Source organism: Carlito syrichta, unplaced genomic scaffold, assembly GCF_000164805.1.
Source record: "Carlito syrichta isolate Samal-C Ts95f unplaced genomic scaffold, Tarsius_syrichta-2.0.1 Scaffold308000, whole genome shotgun sequence".
Lineage (NCBI taxonomy): Eukaryota > Metazoa > Chordata > Mammalia > Primates > Tarsiidae > Carlito > Carlito syrichta.
Genome location: NW_007252096.1, coordinates 136,642 through 153,638, shown reverse-complemented (window position 1 = coordinate 153,638; position 16,997 = coordinate 136,642). Strand labels below are relative to the sequence as shown.

General features: G+C 46.4%; 1 protein-coding gene across 2 annotated transcripts in view; it reads right to left on the bottom strand.

The window, feature by feature from the left end:
• Positions 1-242: 242 nt before the first annotated feature.
• Positions 243-16,997, bottom strand: part of HMGCS2 (3-hydroxy-3-methylglutaryl-CoA synthase 2) — a 20,525-nt gene continuing 3,770 nt past the window's right edge. Inside the window, exons 2-10 of one of the 2 annotated variants that reach the window (XM_008064756.1) lie at positions 16,165-16,619; positions 11,786-11,911; positions 11,053-11,217; positions 8,956-9,121; positions 6,754-6,924; positions 4,971-5,077; positions 4,060-4,185; positions 2,933-3,044; positions 243-595 (exon numbers count right to left, since the gene is read on the bottom strand). In XM_008064756.1, coding sequence (XP_008062947.1) covers positions 2,938-3,044; positions 4,060-4,185; positions 4,971-5,077; positions 6,754-6,924; positions 8,956-9,121; positions 11,053-11,217; positions 11,786-11,911; positions 16,165-16,619 — 1,423 coding nt within the window. In that variant the 3' untranslated portion in view covers positions 243-595; positions 2,933-2,937. Of the gene's footprint in view, positions 596-2,926; positions 3,045-4,059; positions 4,186-4,970; positions 5,078-6,753; positions 6,925-8,955; positions 9,122-11,052; positions 11,218-11,785; positions 11,912-16,164; positions 16,620-16,997 lie in introns of those variants that run through there. The other variant, XM_021715893.1, reaches the window with a different exon arrangement.

The following is a 16,997-nucleotide window of genomic DNA, read 5'->3' as shown; positions in this document are numbered from 1 at the left end:
CGAGTCCAGGGGTTTGAGACCAGCCTGGGCAACTGGGTGAGACCTCGTCTCTACCATAAGTTAAAAAACCAGCTCAGCATGGTGGTGCATGCCTGTAGTTCCGTCTACTTGGAGACCTGAGGCAGAAGGATCGCCTGAGCCCAGTGGGTCGAGGCTGCAGTGGCCGTGAGCGTACCACTGCACTCCAGTCTTGGCGACAGAGTGAGACTCCAACTCAGAAAGAAAAGAAATGAGCGAAGATATAATAGCACAGGAGTTTAATAACAACAATAATAACAAAGTTATAACAAATGATAGGAAAGTGTATCTGGATCTTGGAGGAGACAATGGATCGACACATTTCTGGCCGCTTGAGGAAGAGGCCTCCTGGCCCTCCCTCCGTCTTATTCCTTCACCAAGGGGCCCTCGTCCACAGTGACTGCAGCAGGGGAAGAAATGAAGGACCCACCAGGACGGCTCCTCGCTCTACGGGGCGATGCTGATCGCAGCTACTGAGTAGATTCAAATCTATTCGCAAACTAAGAGGGGGATCATCAAATACGGCTCAGGGGCAGAAGCTCGCTAGCCCATGTTCGCCAGGAATCATCCCGTGAATCTGTAGAATTTAAAGAGACGAAAGAAGGTCCTGCCATGATGAGTCTCATCCTGGGCACCCCAGTCCTGGCTCCTTCCCCCAGGCTGGCTGTGCAGAGGGCTCTGCCCCCCACGTTCTGAGGGCCAGGGCACTCCCACCCCCTGCCCAGCGCCAAGCCCGAGGGGCCTGTGCCCAGTGTCTCAGGGGCTGAGCCTGCGGGTGAGTAGGGTCCCCATCACGCATCTGCCTGAGATAGGAGAGCAGGCTGGGCAGTCTAGGGCGGTGTGGATGCCCAGTCAGTGTTGCCCAGGCGTCAAAGCTTCATCTCAACTCAATCTCATCCTTGTAGGTCCATCGCTCATTTAAATAATCAGCACGACAAAAGCCCAACAGCCCCGCGTCTTTCTCTTTAGGAACCATGCTGCCAAAAGGCACTTGTGAGAAGTTTGTCTCTCTAGAGAGGGAGGGGCCTGATTTGGAAATTCTCCCTTGAAAACCCAAATTTCTCTCTCTCTCTCTCTCTCTGTCTCTCTCTCTCTCTCTCTCTCTCTCTCTCTCTCTCACCTTCTGATGGCTGAACCAAGCTGACACACTTGGTAGTCCCAGTCTGGAGGGCCTGGCTACTGAGTTTGTCCTTCCCAGTCACGTCCTGCAGCCCCGGCAGGCCAGCGGCTTGCCCACCTCCCCCAGCCCCCGACACTCCGCTGCAGCCTGTCGGCAGCCTGGCACCCACGGACAGTGCGTGAGGGCCACGCCCCAGACCTTCCTCCCCCGGCTGCCACCCCCACGCTCTGTCTGGGTGTCTCCCTCATCCACACCTCCTTCCCTCTCTTCCCCGGTTCCTTCCCTCCCTTGGCGCCTTTTTTCTCTTTCCCCCTTCTGCCCAGGAGGAGAAAAATGTGAACAGTTGGGTGTGGAGACTATATTTATTGGGACGCATTCGTTGCGAAAGAAAAATCTCCTTCACTCTTCCATTCTGCTTTTCTTTCTTCTTGCCTTTCTTCCTTCCATCCTCTCATGTCCCAGAGTAAACATGCCTTGCCTTCCCGGAAGACCTTTTGGCCAGCGGTACCTGGGTTGACGTCCTGTTTTCTTACAGACACTTACGTCCTGTTTTCTTACAGACACTTCTTTCCCTTCCCTCCGCTTCTTTCATTCCTCCCTCCCTCCTTCTCTCTCTCTCTCTCTCTTCTTTCTCCTCCCCATCTCCCTCCCTCCTGCCCTCCCTTCCTTCTTCTTTCTCTCCTGTCAGGGGTCTTACTCCATTGCCCAAGCTGTAGGGCAGTGGCCCCATCACAACTCACTGCAGCCTTGACCTCCTGGGTTCAGAGCGAACCTTCCACCTCAGCCTCTCACAGACTGATATCTGTGGTCATGAACAACGAGATATTCATTCTGAAAACCTGCTTTTATATTTTAAGACACCATGAATTGGCCAGGCTCAGTGGCTCAGCCCGTAATCCCAGCGCTGTGGGAGACCGAGGCGAGTGTCTTGCCTGAGCCTGTGGGTTCAAGACCCGCCCGGGCAACTTGGTGAGACATCGTCTCTACAAGAAGTCAAAAATTAGCCGGGCATGGTAGCACTCGCCTGTAGTTCCAGCTATTTGGGAGGCTGAGACAGAAGGATCGCCGGGGCCCAGCAGGTCGAGGCTGCGGTGGCAGGGAGTGTGCCACTGCCCTCCAGTCTGGGCAACGGAGTGAGACTCCCAACTCAAACCAAAAAAACCAAACAAACCATGAATTCTCACATTTTTTTCCTCTCACCCCAACCCTCTTCCATTAAACTCTCGGCTCCCTTCACTGCCCCACCCACTTCCTCAGCCTCACGGACTGCTTCTGCCCCCGAGGAGTGGCGTGACTCAAGAGCTGCCACTTGGTCTTCCAGCCCAAAGCCCCCTCTAGCCACAGCGCCTGTCTCTGACAGAACCCTTGACCACCCTGTTTCCTTAAGACTCTGTCCTCGGCACACTGGTGTGTTCCAAGGCTACAAGTTGTTACTGATCTCAACCTAAACCCATGGAGTAACGAGTTCCATAGGCTTAGGTTCATAGCCTGCTTCCTCTTCAGACGCTCATTTTGTTTCTTCAGCTTCCTATCCTGAGCAGGTTAGGTAAACCGATCTGCCTCTTTTTTTCACATGCAAGATTTTGGAAACATGTCCCTCTCCCAGCTGTTGCCTTTCCAAGGCAAAAAGCCCTAACAGCTTCAACTTGTCCTACGGCAAAATCTTCCACCTCTGATCGTGTTGGAAGCTATGGATCCTTCCTGGCTGGGTCACAGCATCAGCACCGCATCTGTTACCCAGAGGAAGATGTTACCTAGGGTTTCATGCCACCGACCCTGCAAACGCTCACTCACCACCTTCAGACGGGACGTCGGGCGTACTTTCGGCGGTGCATCTCGTCCACTCGTTCCAGGTACCAAGTACCTGGGAAAAGGCTTTTTGCGTCACCCGGTGGGGAGAAGTTCACTGTGAAATGAGGAGAACAGGCCATTCTCACAAAGAGCGTATGAGTTTTGGGAAGGAAAACAGTCACGAGGATGTCCACAGCTTCCCAGTGAAGCTATCTTGGCTGTGCTGCAAGGGACTGTGAGGCCACCAAGTGGAACACTGGACCAGCAGAAAAACCAAAAAAGCAGCCATCTTGGGTCTGGCAATTAAGGCTTGGCTACTGAACATTTCATTCTAAGCGCATGACATTTTTCTGTAGTAAACATGCCTTTCCTTCACTGAAGTCTTCATCACGTCTTTTTGCCAGTAGTACCTAGGTTGAGATGTACCTTGGAGCTTCCAGTTTCTTTATAGACACTTCCTTTTTAGCACTAAGTTCTCTGGTTTGGATCCACTGAGAATATATCGTTGACGGTGGTTTTAAAACCACCATCTGATCTCTCCAGTACTACCTTTGGCTTTTGTTTCCTTTTCATTTGTTGCTTTTGGGGGCAATATTTTGTTTTTCTGTTTGGTGGAGAAAGGAGGCAATAGGGAAGAGACTACTTTTTGATCACTTACTCACCTGCTGTAACTCCTTCAGTCTATCTGGAAATCCTGCAAAGTTGGTATAATTTTAGAAACAAGACTAAGCTTAACAATTTTCCCAAAGACACAGAGCTGGTAAGAGATGCAAGTCAGGGCTAGATGTGACTGACTCTGAGGTCCAGACTTTTTCAACTGTTGTGCAGACAGCATTTTCAAATGTTATTCTTCTGGCTTCCGTGCAACTACATTGTTGGTATCATGTTCTGGGTGATTTGCTATGACCTATGCTGGGAAGCTACAGGCTGTGCTCCTACCTCTCCCCTTCTGCTTCCCCACTCAGTTCTTGTCCCTTTGGTGATCAGATATTCTAACAAATCTTCTCCCCACTATATCTCATAAAAGTCTTGATCCTGGACCACTATATTCTAGATTTATGATGAATCCCTGCCCATCAGCTACCGGGATAAGTTACTTTCTCTTTCTCTCTTCCTGCACTTTTACTTACCCTTGTGATAGAATTGCTCTCTTTGGTTCATTATTTCTGTGAACTCTTCAGGAGACATACGCTTTCGGGAGGCTAGGCGTTTTGGCAGGTCAGCTGTGCTAGACACTAGCTTGTCCAGGGGGGAGCCTGAGGAGCAAAAGAGAGATTGTTATACCTTCTTTGTTGGCATGATCACTTCTGTCAGTCAACAGAGAGCCAGATTCTGTGAGAGCACACACCCAGGGGAACATGCTCTGTGTGTAGCTTAGAATACTGGGAAATAATAAGCAAACATAAATGTGAGCAAGACGTATGAGAAGTAAAAGTGTTATAAGACGAAGGGCTATAAGTTTTGGGTCTAAATACTGCGATGAGTTTGTGTTGTCTTGAGCAGACTCTAGTGAATACACTAAGTTCTGTCTCCCTGAATTCCATATTCAGAAATAAACCTCTTTCTTTTCAGTGTTTTGCCTTCCATAGTTGCTGCTGGTGAGAGAAAGCAGCCGATTGTTCCTTGGACTATGTCAAAGGTATATCCCAGATAGTACTAGATGCATACCCTCGATCACATCAATCACAGGATAATCAACAAATGCTTACTGGATAGCTCACATCCATCAGCTGCTCTTTAATCAGTTGCAGCCAAACCACCATTACCTCTTGCCTGAATTATTTGTCGGAACATCTAACTGGTTTCCCCATATTCACCTCTGTTCATCTTCAATCTGATCTCGAAGTAGTAGCCAAGGGATTGCTTTAAATACGTAATTGGACAAACTTACTCTATTCCTTAAACCCCTTTATTGGTTTTCTTTGCTCTTAATCACAGCAAAATTCTGTCGAGATGCAGCCTTGGCAGTGGTGAGGCAGAAAGCGGTGAATTTTACCCGATGAATCTTATTAGGGATGTCTGCTAGAAAGACGAGACTCACCTGGAGAAGCATCCCGGGACACTCGAAATGAAAAAAGGCTTGCTGCTAAGCCAGAGCCATAAGAGAAGGCCCCAATCCGGGAGCCAGCCAATTCTTGGGCTGAGTGGCTGTAGGAAAAAAAATCAAAGCCCCAAACATATCAGCATTATAGTCTGCATTTCAAATAAAGCACCAACCCATCAGCCCAGTCTCTTCCCCGTTCATCTCATACAACTAGAAATAGGTTTCATGAAGGGCCTTTCCACAAAGAGGGACTTCTGGTAGACCCCGGGAGCAGGCCCAGGAGTGGGAAAGCCTGCTAAAAGGACAGCAGCTAAAATCCAAGATCTATACGGCACAGCAAAGACAACAGAATTTCGGATGTATATGGAAATTCTCCCCACTCATGAAGACAAGATGAATTAGGTGAGCTCTGAAACTGCCTCCAAATGGAGGTCAGGACCACTGGACTCACCCTCCAGGTTCCCAAGTCAACTGGCAACTTTATGTGTGGGTTAATCAATCATAACTTTTGATCATCCCCCATCAGTAATAATTTGATCAAGTTTAATCCTACGTAAGTAAAACCAGAAAATGAATAGAAATACCAACTAAAATTTGAGCACCTGCAGAGAACTGCTACTTTGTTTTAGATACTTAATGCTCATAAAACAGTAGAACATAGGTATTTTTATTTGTTTATTTGTTTATTTATTCTGTGTATGTGTGTGTCTGTGCTTATATGTGCACTGTAACTTCTTTTATTTAATTTATTTTTTTTTTTTTTTTTTGAGTTGGAGTCTCACTCGGTCGCCCAGACTGGAGTGCAGTGGCCGCTCCCAGCCACTGCAGCCTCGCCTGCTGGGCTCCGGCGATCCTTCCGCCTCAGCCTTCCGAGTAGCCAGAATTACAGGCAAGCGCTACCACACCCGGCTGATTTTAATATTTTATTTTAAAGATGCAGGGTACAATTCAGAATTAGGTATACAAGTGGACAACGAACAGGTAAAGTCTGGACCTCCCCTTGGTCCCCACTTTGCCTGGTTTGAAATCAGGTAAGGAATTTTTATTATACATATTGTACAACAGTTAGAGAAAGTGAGGCACACAGAAGTTAAGTGTTTTTCCAAGGTCAAAGCTAAAAAGTGGTAAAGAGATTTGAACCCAGGTTGTGAGCTCTAAAGCTAGATTCTCTTAGCCACTAGAGATGTGAAATAAAAGAGAAAAACACACATACAAGTCCTATGTTTTCTAGTTGCACCCAGAGAGATCTTGCACATCCTCTAATAGCCACATACTTCACTTTGGAGACCGCTGTGTAACACGGATTGCAAATCTACCTATGCCTGCACTATCAAGACAAGTCTCTTTTGTCTTCCTTCCTTCTTTCCTCCCTTCCTTCTCTCTCTGCTCCCTTCTTTTAAAATTTTGCCTGTAATCTCAGCACTTTGGGAGGCTGAGGCCGGAGGGTTGCTTGAGTCCAGGAGTTTGAGACTAGCCTGGGCAACATAATGAGACCTCGTCGCTACAAAAAAATCAAAAAAGTTAGCCAGGCATTGTGGCACGTGCCTGTAGTCCCAGCTGCTGAGGAAGCTGAGGTGGAAGGACCACTTGGGCCCAAGAGGCCGAGGCGGTGATGAGCCATGATTGTGCCACTGCAGTCTAGCCTGGGCGACAGAGTGAGATCTCAACTCAAAAAACAAAATATAATACGACTCTGAACCAGAAGAGGCACCAAACTTGGTGACCCCTTGCTTGACTATGGAGGGGACTGCCAGGAGGTGGGATCAGAAACAGTACTCACTGGGACAGAAGTGAGGCCAGGCACCCGTACAGAGATGAGGTGTACGTATTCCCATTGTGTGAGGGAAGGTAAAGGGAAGCCTTGGTTTTCTTGTTGAACATGTCCAGAGAGGCTTTCCGAAGCGCTTTATCCAGGTCCTTGTTGTTGTAGGTGTCTTCTAGCTTCAACCCTCTGGAAAGCAACCAGAGATGACCAGGTGAGAAGCCACGGGAAAGGAGAGCGCAAGGGGAAGAGTAGAAGCTTCAGAAGAGAGACTTTGGGGCACACGGTTTTATGGCAATATCTGGAAATACAGCAGGGCACAAAGAAAAACATGCCACTAATAGTCCTGTTGTTCAAAGGTAGCACTGAGAGCGCTACCAGAAAATTAGAAGGAAAATCAAACTATGTATTTTGTTTGGCATGATTTCCTAACTTTGTGTGTGTGTGTGTATGAGTGTGTGTGTGTATTTCCCCATGAAATTAAATCTTCCATAACATTATTATTATCATTATTTTTGAGTTGGAGTCTCACTCTGTCGCCTGGGGTAGAGTGCAGTGGCATTCTCATGGCCGCCGCAGCCTCAACCTGCTGGGCTCAGGTGATCCTTCCACCTCAGCCTTCCAAGTAGCTGGAACTACAGGCATGTGCCACCATGCCTGGCTAATTTTTCTTTTTCTTTTTCTTTTTGAGTCAGAGTCTCACTGTGTTTCCCAGGCTGGAGTACAGTGGCATGCTCATGGCCGCCACAGCCTCAACCTGCTGGGCTCAGACGATCCCTCTGCCTCAGCTTTCTAAGTAGCTGGAACTACAGGCATGCACCACCACATCTGGCTAATTTTTTGATTTATTGTAGAGACAAGGTCTCACCAAGTTGCCCAGGCTGGTCTCGAACCCATGGGCTCAGGCAATCCTCTCGTTTTGGCCTCCCAAAGTGCTGGGATTACAGGTTTGAGTCACTGTGCCCAGCTAATGTTATTTTTAAAGGCTACAGAATGATCCATTGCAGAATGTAGTCTCTTTTAACCAGTTTCCCTATTTCTGTTTCTTGCTAGTTAATAGTTATACATTATTTTAAATGTGGAATTACTGAGCCCAAAGGTGTGCACATATTTGAGACTTTTGCTTCCTGTTCTAGGACTCCTTAAAACACTTATACCAATTTATACACCTACTATTGCCCGTTTTCCCACGGGCTTGTCAATTCTGGGTATTCAAACATTAAAAAGACTATGAAAAGAAAGTGGTAACTTGAGTAAATTTGTTATTAATGAACATGCACATTTTAAAATATGGTTATATATATATTTGAGGAAAGTTTCTGTCTTTTCATTTGCTCACTTTTCTATTAGGGCATTTATTTTATTATTGATAAGATCTTTAATATGCTAAGGATATTAAACCATTAGCTTTGGAATATGCTACACTTCTGGTTCTGATAGGACAGGTCTTATAAGCAGTGCTTGTGCTAATTTTGATGTTTTAGTTAGTGGCAGAGTTAGTAGTAGCAGATGTTGGTAGAATAGTCCAAACCTTGAAATAAACAGATACCAAGAAGAAAGGGAAAGATTCCCTTCCCAGTGAGAATTCTCTGTATTGAATACTTCTTTCCTAAGTATCTTACAGTAGCACGTTAATAAACAACATTCTCCCATATGGCAGCTAAGGGGATGAGCCGGACGATTCCCATTTTTTAGGTGGCGGAAACTGAAGCAACAAGAAAGACAGTAAGACGACGACAAGTGAGAATGAGACCTGACACTCTCCAAGCTGCCACCCTGTGATGTGATCATTTGCTTCTATGTGTTTGTGTCGGTAGAGACTGTGAGATCTTGCAGAGCAGGGCTCGTGGAGTCGCAATTTGCGCTCCCAGGAGCTGAGTGTGGTGCCTGGCACACAGCTGATGCTGAGAAAATGTTTACCGACTGAGTGACTTTGCCACATTCCCTTTACCTTTCTTCTTACGCTCTGTTGCGTCTTATTGTCACGCATTCAGAGGCGCCAGCAAACTCTCCGTGCTCCCCTGAGATGACACACGGAGGGCCCTGTGCAGACAATAACCCAGGACCCCATGCGAGAACAGAACATGGGATCATCCCGCCCTGCTGGAGGCCTGCCATTTGTTCCCCTCCGGAGTGCCGGCCACCCAGACGCCAGGCGAGGGGAAGCGCCCCTCTCGCTCACCTCTCTGGAGCCTCTTGGCGCCCAAGAAGAGGACTCACCGGAAGGCTTCCAGGCCCTCATATAAGCTGGTCTGCGTGGTGCTGCTGCTTGACAGGAAGTCGTTGTACATCAGGCGAGCCAGGGATCTCTGGACCATCTTACAAAAGGGCGCATGAAAGACCATAAACTGCAAATCGTCCAGTGTGAAGGGGCGATCGATGCCAGCTGAAAGAGGAAGCGTGGAGGCAAGGATGTGGCTTTATGGCCTGCTCTCCGACTTCTAACCATGCCAAGGTTCTCCGGCCCCCCAGAGGACTGCTTCTCACTTCCAGCAAACACAGATAAGGTTTATTTATGCGTGTTCCATGCATTTACTAAGCATCCTCTGTGTATACGGAAAGAAGAGAAAGAAACGAACGTCTTTGTATCTACTATTGCCCATCTCTGTGGCAGAACCTTGCCCTAAATCAATCTTGGGTTCTATCATTTTCCCTATTTTTTCAGAGGAGGAAACAGTGTCTTCAAAAAATTAAGGTAAGGCATGTGGCTAAGGTCACCCCACTTAAAAAGCCTGGCTTCTTTGGATTTAGGTTTAGATGTGTCTGGCTCTACACTATAGACCGTTTCTCTTGCTATGAAGAGGAGGACAGTGCAAGCTACTTTTTGTTTTGAGTTGGAGTCTCTCTCTGTCGCCCAGGCTGGAGGGCAGTGGCATGCTCACGGCCACTGCAGCCTCGACCTGTTGGCTTCAGGTGATCCTTCCACCTCAGCCTTCCAAGTAGCTGGCATGCGCCACCACGCCTGGCTAATTTTTTGATTTATTGTAGAGAGGAGGTCTTGCCAAGTTGCCCAGGCTGGTCTTGAGCCCATGGGATCAGGCAATCCTCTCACCTCAGCCTCCCAAAGTGCTGATATTATAGGTGTGAGCCCCCACGCCCAGCTAGTGCAACCTTTAACATTGTAATCCAAAGTGGCAGCAATCAAATTCCATAGGAGCATAAGGAGTCAAATCTAAATGCCGGGAGAATTCAGAGGAAGCAAGGGCAATTAGCCAATAGCAATTTTACAGTGAACGGACAGAGGCAGAGAGCCATGAGATGACCTGTTATCCACGGAGGTCACATCTGGCAGGTGACACCCCCCCCAGTAGTAGAAAGGAACAAGAAGTGGCCCTCATGCCACCTCCGAAGCATCCATGCTCTGACGCTTCAGCACGTGCCTTTTCCACACTGAAAACTATCCTTTTGGGCAAGGCTAAGCAGATAAGAACCTCCTGTATTTTAAATTTTTTTTTTTTTTGAGTAGGAGTCTCACTCTGTCACCCAGGCTGGAGGGCAGTGACATGCTCCCGGCCACCGCAGCCTCGACCTGCTGGGCTCTGGTGGTCCTTCTGCCTCAGCCTTCCAAGTAGCTGGAACTACAGGTGCGCGCTACCACGGCTAATTTTTTTGATTTATTGTGGAGATGAGGTCTCGCCAAGTTGCTCAGGTGGGTCTTGAACCCATGGGCTAGGCAACCCTCTCACTCGACCTCCTAAAGTGCTGGGATTACAGGCTCGTGCCACCACATGCGGTCGAACCTCCTGTATTTTAAAACCAAGATTTATTTGCTTTTTTTCTGATTATTAATGCAGTACATATATTTTAGTGAGGAAATTCCGAAACTACAGGTGAAAATAAAATCGACCTGTAATAACACCATGCAGAGAAAAATCACGGATAATACTTTAGCATGCAGAAAATACATGCAAGATTTCTCAACATCGATTAGACTCTGAAAAGTGGCAAACTATAAACCAAGAGGCAAATCATGCCTGACTTGAACAGAAACAAATGCCAACCAACCGCTGTAAAATATGTTCACCCTGTCTCACAATATATCTCCCCAGGTGGCTGACACTCACTGGATTCATACTGGTGGCTTTGCCCTGGGTTGTTTTCTTTCTTTTATTTAGCTAAACTTAGAGACGATTTTATACTTGAATCCGAATGACATCCAAATGAAGATTTTAGCATAGACCCAGGGAAGGGGACAGAAAACAACTCTTTTGACATCGTTTTCGGGGAAGGAGAGAAGAGAGCTTGCTTTACGCGTTTAGGTGCAAACTCTTGGCCAGTGTAAATGGAACCCCACTTTCTGCCCTCTGAGTGTCATACCTTGCTTCCACTGTTTCTGGATTTTTTGGCGGTATGATGCATAACATCGATCCAAAGCCCGTAAGTAGCACTCGATGGAAAGCTTCCCATCCAGCAGTGGATACTCTGAGGCCAAATTTGGTTTGTAGAAGTCATACACGTTCTCCATATGGGTTCCCCTGAGCCCTGGAAAGCCACACAGAGGGTCTCAGAGACGACACGGTGCAGCCCACCTTAAGCACAAAGGCCGCGCGGTCCACGTCAGCGCTTCCTGGTCTTGATGTGCTCCCCACGCCCACGTCTAAGCCCACTCAGCATCACTCACATAGTCCAAAGCAGATGGACAGGTTGTTGGTGTTACCTAAACGAGATTTATATTTCCCTTTCCACACTATGTGGGTTGGACAAAACCTGGCATAGAAGCCAAAAGTCTCAGAGGACAGACTCTCGCTTTACACCCAATGATCTTCTTTCATCTTCAACTGCCGGTACCGCCCCTAAGGTTCCGCATCAGCATCTGCATCACTCAGTCCCGGCATCATTATTTCACTGCGCGAGGACGCAGAAGAAACCTCATGGATTCCCCTCTTCCCCTCCTCCCCACACTTTTCTCCTGAACTCAGCTTTGGGAGACGGGCCATAGCATCTTCAGATCCCCACCCAAGCCCTGAGGAGCGGGTCCACCCGCGTGGGATTGGGATCTATGGATCTGGTTGCCCCACGCACAGCCCCTTGGTGACGGTGGGCCACACACCTCGCTCTAGGGCCAGGGGGGCCTTGGGCCCAATCAACATCGCCACGGCGCCGGCCCCACCGGTGGGACGAGCATTGCCACTGGGGTAGACGGCGATGTCTCCGCAGACGACCATTGCGTAGCGACCTGAAAAGAAGGGCAAGAAAGGATTATCGCCGCCACCAAATCTGGAGGCGACTGAGTACCTACTGCGTGCCAGGCACAGTTTTGAGGGGCTGGGAATAGGCGAACAGAACCAGAGATCCCAGCCCCGTGGAGCTTATGTTCTAGCGCAACTGATGATGCATTTGAAAGGCAAGGTCAAAACTCAGTGTCCTGACGTTCTATCTGTAAAATGTCATTTACTCAGAATCCTGTTTCTGACTTCAGTGACAAATTTGTCAGTTGGCGCTTTTGGAGACAATTTAGGTTTATATTGATTATATCATAGCACTTTATCACCCTGAAATTTATCCAAATGTATATGTATACACACACATTGTGAAAACTTTAGAACTATAGAAAAGTATTTAGAAGCCACTTAGGAAAAGGCCAATACGTTTGATTACCTAAAAATCAAAACCTTCTAACAGAAAAAAAGTCAAAAGACAAAGGGGAGAAGTATTTACAACACTTGACAATCAACAAAAGCTATTTGCATTCATTTATAAAAGTCTCATTAAGCCGGGCTCAGTGGCTCAGCCTGTCATCCCGCGCCTTTGGGAGGCTGAGGTGAGTGGATTGCCTGAGCCCGCGGGTTCGAGACCCGCCTGGGCAGCGAGACCTCATCTCTATAATAAATCAAAAAATCGGCCGGGCGTGGTAGCGCATGCCTGTAACTCCGGCTACTTGGAAGGCTGAGGCGGAAGGATCCCTGGAGCCCAGCAGGTCGAGGCTGCGGGGGCCGGGAGCAGCCACTGCACTCCAGTCTGGGCGACCGAGTGAGACCCCAACTCAAAAAACAAAAAAAAGTCTCATTAAAAAGATAAGCTATATAGTAAAATTTCCAATAAACATCATAAAAAATATTCAAGTTGTCATAATGAAAGAAAGACAAAAACACTATGATTTTACTTATTAAATTGACAAAGGCTAGAAAGCTTAATAATATAGGAATGTAATTTAGTGCAACACTTTGGAGAACAATTTGACACATTTTATTAAACTTTTAAATCAACCTATCCTGTGGTTCCACTTCTGAGGATCCATTCTCTTTTTTTGAGTTGGAGTCTCACTCTGTCGCCCAGGCTGGGATGCAGTGGCACACTCACAGCCACTGCAGCCTCGACCTGCTGGACTCAGGTAATCTTTCCACCTCAGTCTTCCAAGGAGCTGGAACCACAGGCATGCACCACCATGCCCGGTTGATTTTTTTATTTATTGTAGAGACCAGGTCTTGCAATGTTGCTCAAGCTGGTCTCAAACCCCTGACCTCAGGCAATCCTCTCGCTTCCGCCTCCCAAAGTGCTGGGATTACAGGCTTGAACCACTGCGCCCAGCAAGGATTTATTCTTAAAACACTTTGTCACAAGTGTGCAAAACTAAAAGCACCATATCAAAAAACATTCTTTTTGACTGCAGAAAATACACAACAATCTATAGAGCCATCAATATGGGATTGATTAAATAAAATGTGGCATATCCATCAATAGAATATTGTGGTTTTGAAAAGAATAACGTAGACTTTGTATATACTGATATATAGAAATGACCACTCAGGATTGCCTGAGCCCCCGGGTTCATAAAATAAATAAAATAAAATAAAATACTATTAATGCTAAATTCTGGGAAGTGGCAATGGGGTGTCAAAAGGGGATATTTTCTTCACTTTACACTCTTTTGTGCATGGGTATATACATACTCTTTTCCAACTATAAATTTCAAGTATTTGTACTAAAAAATGACACATTAGCATGGTAATCCCTGGCCAATCTCAGCCAGCCCCACCCTTTCCTGCCACCACACCCTCCTCTCTTCTCTGGAGTGGTTCAGGACCCCCTGGCAAGCGCCTGGGCTGCTACCTCCACATGAGGTCCCCAGGTCAATGGTTGGCTAGGTCAGAGCAGAGATCTCATTCGCACTGGCCTCATTTGGTCTGGTGGTTGCTATCGCCTGCAGGATCTGTAGTCGGTGTTCAGGCTCAAGTTTCGGCATTTTTTTGGTTTGAAGTACAAACTGGAAATTCGCATTTCACTAGTTTGGCTTTTCATTTGTACTGTTTTGTTGTTGTTGTTTTGTTTTTAACCAAGCGCCATATTATTGTGGAATACCCAGCCACTCAGCAGAATCTACTCCTTTGAAATGAAATGCTTAAAGCTGACAGGGCAGAATAGGGTCTCTGATTTTTAATTAAAGGTTGGTGGAAGCTCCTTACCCTTCATTTCTGCTCTCCAAATAAATACTTGGTTGTGGTAATAATGGTAGGGATGGCTACAGAGGTAGTTATACAAGTAGTAAGTAGGAGAAACACTGTAAGAACAGATTTGATAACTAGAGACTGGAACAACCTATATCATTGGAACATGGTGGGGCCATGTATAACAGTTGAAAATCTAATCCTGAACTGTACCTCCCTTCTTTAAGAAAGAAAAAAAAAAGAAAAGAAAAACGCGGAATGACCTTCTGGAATTTCACTGTCTTGCTGCGTGAACAAAGACAAATTGTTAAACCTCTTTTGACCTCTTTTTTTTTTTTTTGAGTTGGAGTCCCACTCCGTCACCCAGACTGGAGTCCGGTGATCCTTCCGCCTCAGCCTTTCAGGTAGCTGGAACTACAGGCGCGTGCTACTATGCCCAGCTAATTTTTGATTTATTGTAGAGATGAGGTCTCGCCAAGTTGCCCAGGCGGGTCTCGAACCCGCGGGCTCAGGCAATCCACTCACCTCAGCCTCCCAAAGGCGTGGGATTACAGGCTGAGCCACCGAGCCTGGCTTGACCTCTTTTTTTAAAGCAAAGGATATTGGATTAGATGACCCCTAAGGACTCTGCATTAAGATTTTATGATATCGGCAGAGAAAGTTGGGAAAATGCTACTCACTCTATTTTGCAGATGTAGACCTTTGATAGATCCATTTTGCATTTGTTTGTTCATTGAATTATTAAAAAAGACTTTATTATTAATTTTACAATTACTGCTCATTATGGTTTCTAAGTTTTTTTTTTTTCAGTTTTGAGTCGGAGTCTCACTCTGTCGCCCAGACTGGAGTGCAGTGGCCGCTCCCGGCCACCACAGCCTCGACCCGCTGGGCTCCGGCGATCCTTCCGCCTCAGCCTTCCGAATGGCCGGAATTACAAGCGCGCGCTACCACGCCCGGTTGATTTTTTGATTTATTGTAGAGATGAAGTCTTGCTGCCGAGGCGGGTCTTGAACCCGCGGGCTCAGGCAATCCACTCACCTCAGCCTCCCAAAGGCACGGGATTACAGGCTGAGCCACCGGGCCCAGCTGTTTTCTAAGGTTTTTAATCCTAGTTTCAAACTCAGTAAAGATAAAGTGTCTTGACTGCCAAGGTACTGTTTTTGCACATTTCCATGGATTATTTTATTCAATTCTTTTACCAACCCTACAAGGTAGATAGGCAAAACAACAGCAACAACAAAAAGCCCTGAAGCTCAAAGAGGTTAAGGAATTTATCAGTGATTATTGACAGAGCTAGGAATGCAAAGTCTCATCTTGTACTGTTTCCCTTGGATGTTTTCTTGTCATGTCAACAGAAGTCATTTCTCTAATATAGCATTAGGGGAAGGTATAAGTAAGATACAAGGTAATGTTAATATGTTTAACAAAAAACAATATCCTAGGAGCCAGGCAAGGGAGAATGCAAAGTACTCTGTGTAACAGTTTATCCTGTGATTCTCTGGTCTATTTCTATCAAGAACCCTGAGACTCAAAGAAGTTGAGGAATTTGTCAACGATTATTGACAGAGCTAGAGTTGCAAACTCTCATCTTGCACTTAACAGCTAAACTTTGTATAAATGTAGATGTCTTTTAACATTACCAATCTCTCTCTGGGCAATTTAGAAGATGCTTAAGAGAAGCAGGTACGGTAAAATGGGAAATATATTAGATATGGTTTGATGTTTTGCCTCTGCCACTCAGTACGCATAAGATCTCAGGTCTTCCATGTTCTCATCAAAAAATCTGATGTAAGACCCACCTCCTAGGCTGTTGTAAGAACTCAGTGAATGACTGTGTCAACATGCTCCCTAAGTAACTGGAGAAAGCCATACAAGTCTAAGTGGTTATTTTCACTGTGGTTGTGAGCATGATAGCAGCAGCTGTGTGAATACGTTGTCCTTCCTTCAGTGGATGAAGCCACCTGGGGAACTGAAAAGCAAAACAGATAATATTCAGCCTCCACCTCCAGCCCCCTTTTTATATCAGGCCCCTGGCAGCACGTACCATCCCAGTAGCTGGACTCCATCCAGTTGGCTGCATTGAAGAGGCAGGCAGTGCCGCCGTAACAGGCATTGGTGGTGTCTACGCCCTCGATGTCTGTGTTGCCCGAATCTTGGAAGAGTTCCATGAGCACTGTTTTGACAGCCTTGGACTTGTCGATGATGGTCTCGGTACCCACTTCCAGCCTGCCCACAGACTCCCATGGGAGTTGTGTGCGTTCTATCAGCCTTTGCACCACCGTCAGGCACAGGGAGTTGATATCCTCCTGGACTGAGCAGAAGCCCATTTGAGTCTGACCCAAACCCACGGTATATTTCCCTGCTTCCACATTGTAAAACTTCTCCAGGTCAGTTTGGTCCACATACTGGGCTGGGAAGTAGACCTCTATGGCATGGATGCCAACATCCTCTGGCCAGGTATCTGTTTTGGTCAGGGGGACAGCAGAAACTGTAGAAAACCTGTGATGGAGATGACAATCAAAATCTTGCTAATGGTATGTAGTCAGTTTCCTCAAAAGATAGGACTAGAGCAATCATTTAATTCATTTTTAAAATATTTTTTGAATCATTGTTATCAGATGACAACAAATTTAGTATTGTCTATTCTGTTGAATAAACTCTTTTATCCTTATTAAGTATTCATTTTCATCTTTGTGATACTCATGCCATAAAGGCTACTTTTTCTGATGTAAATATAGCCACACTAGCTTTCTGCTTATTGTCTGCATTGCATTATCTCTTTCTGTCCTTCTTTACTTTCAAACTCTCAGAGTCTTTATAGTTAACAAGAGTCTTTCGTAATCAGTATATAGTTGAGTCTTTTTTTTTTTTTTTTTT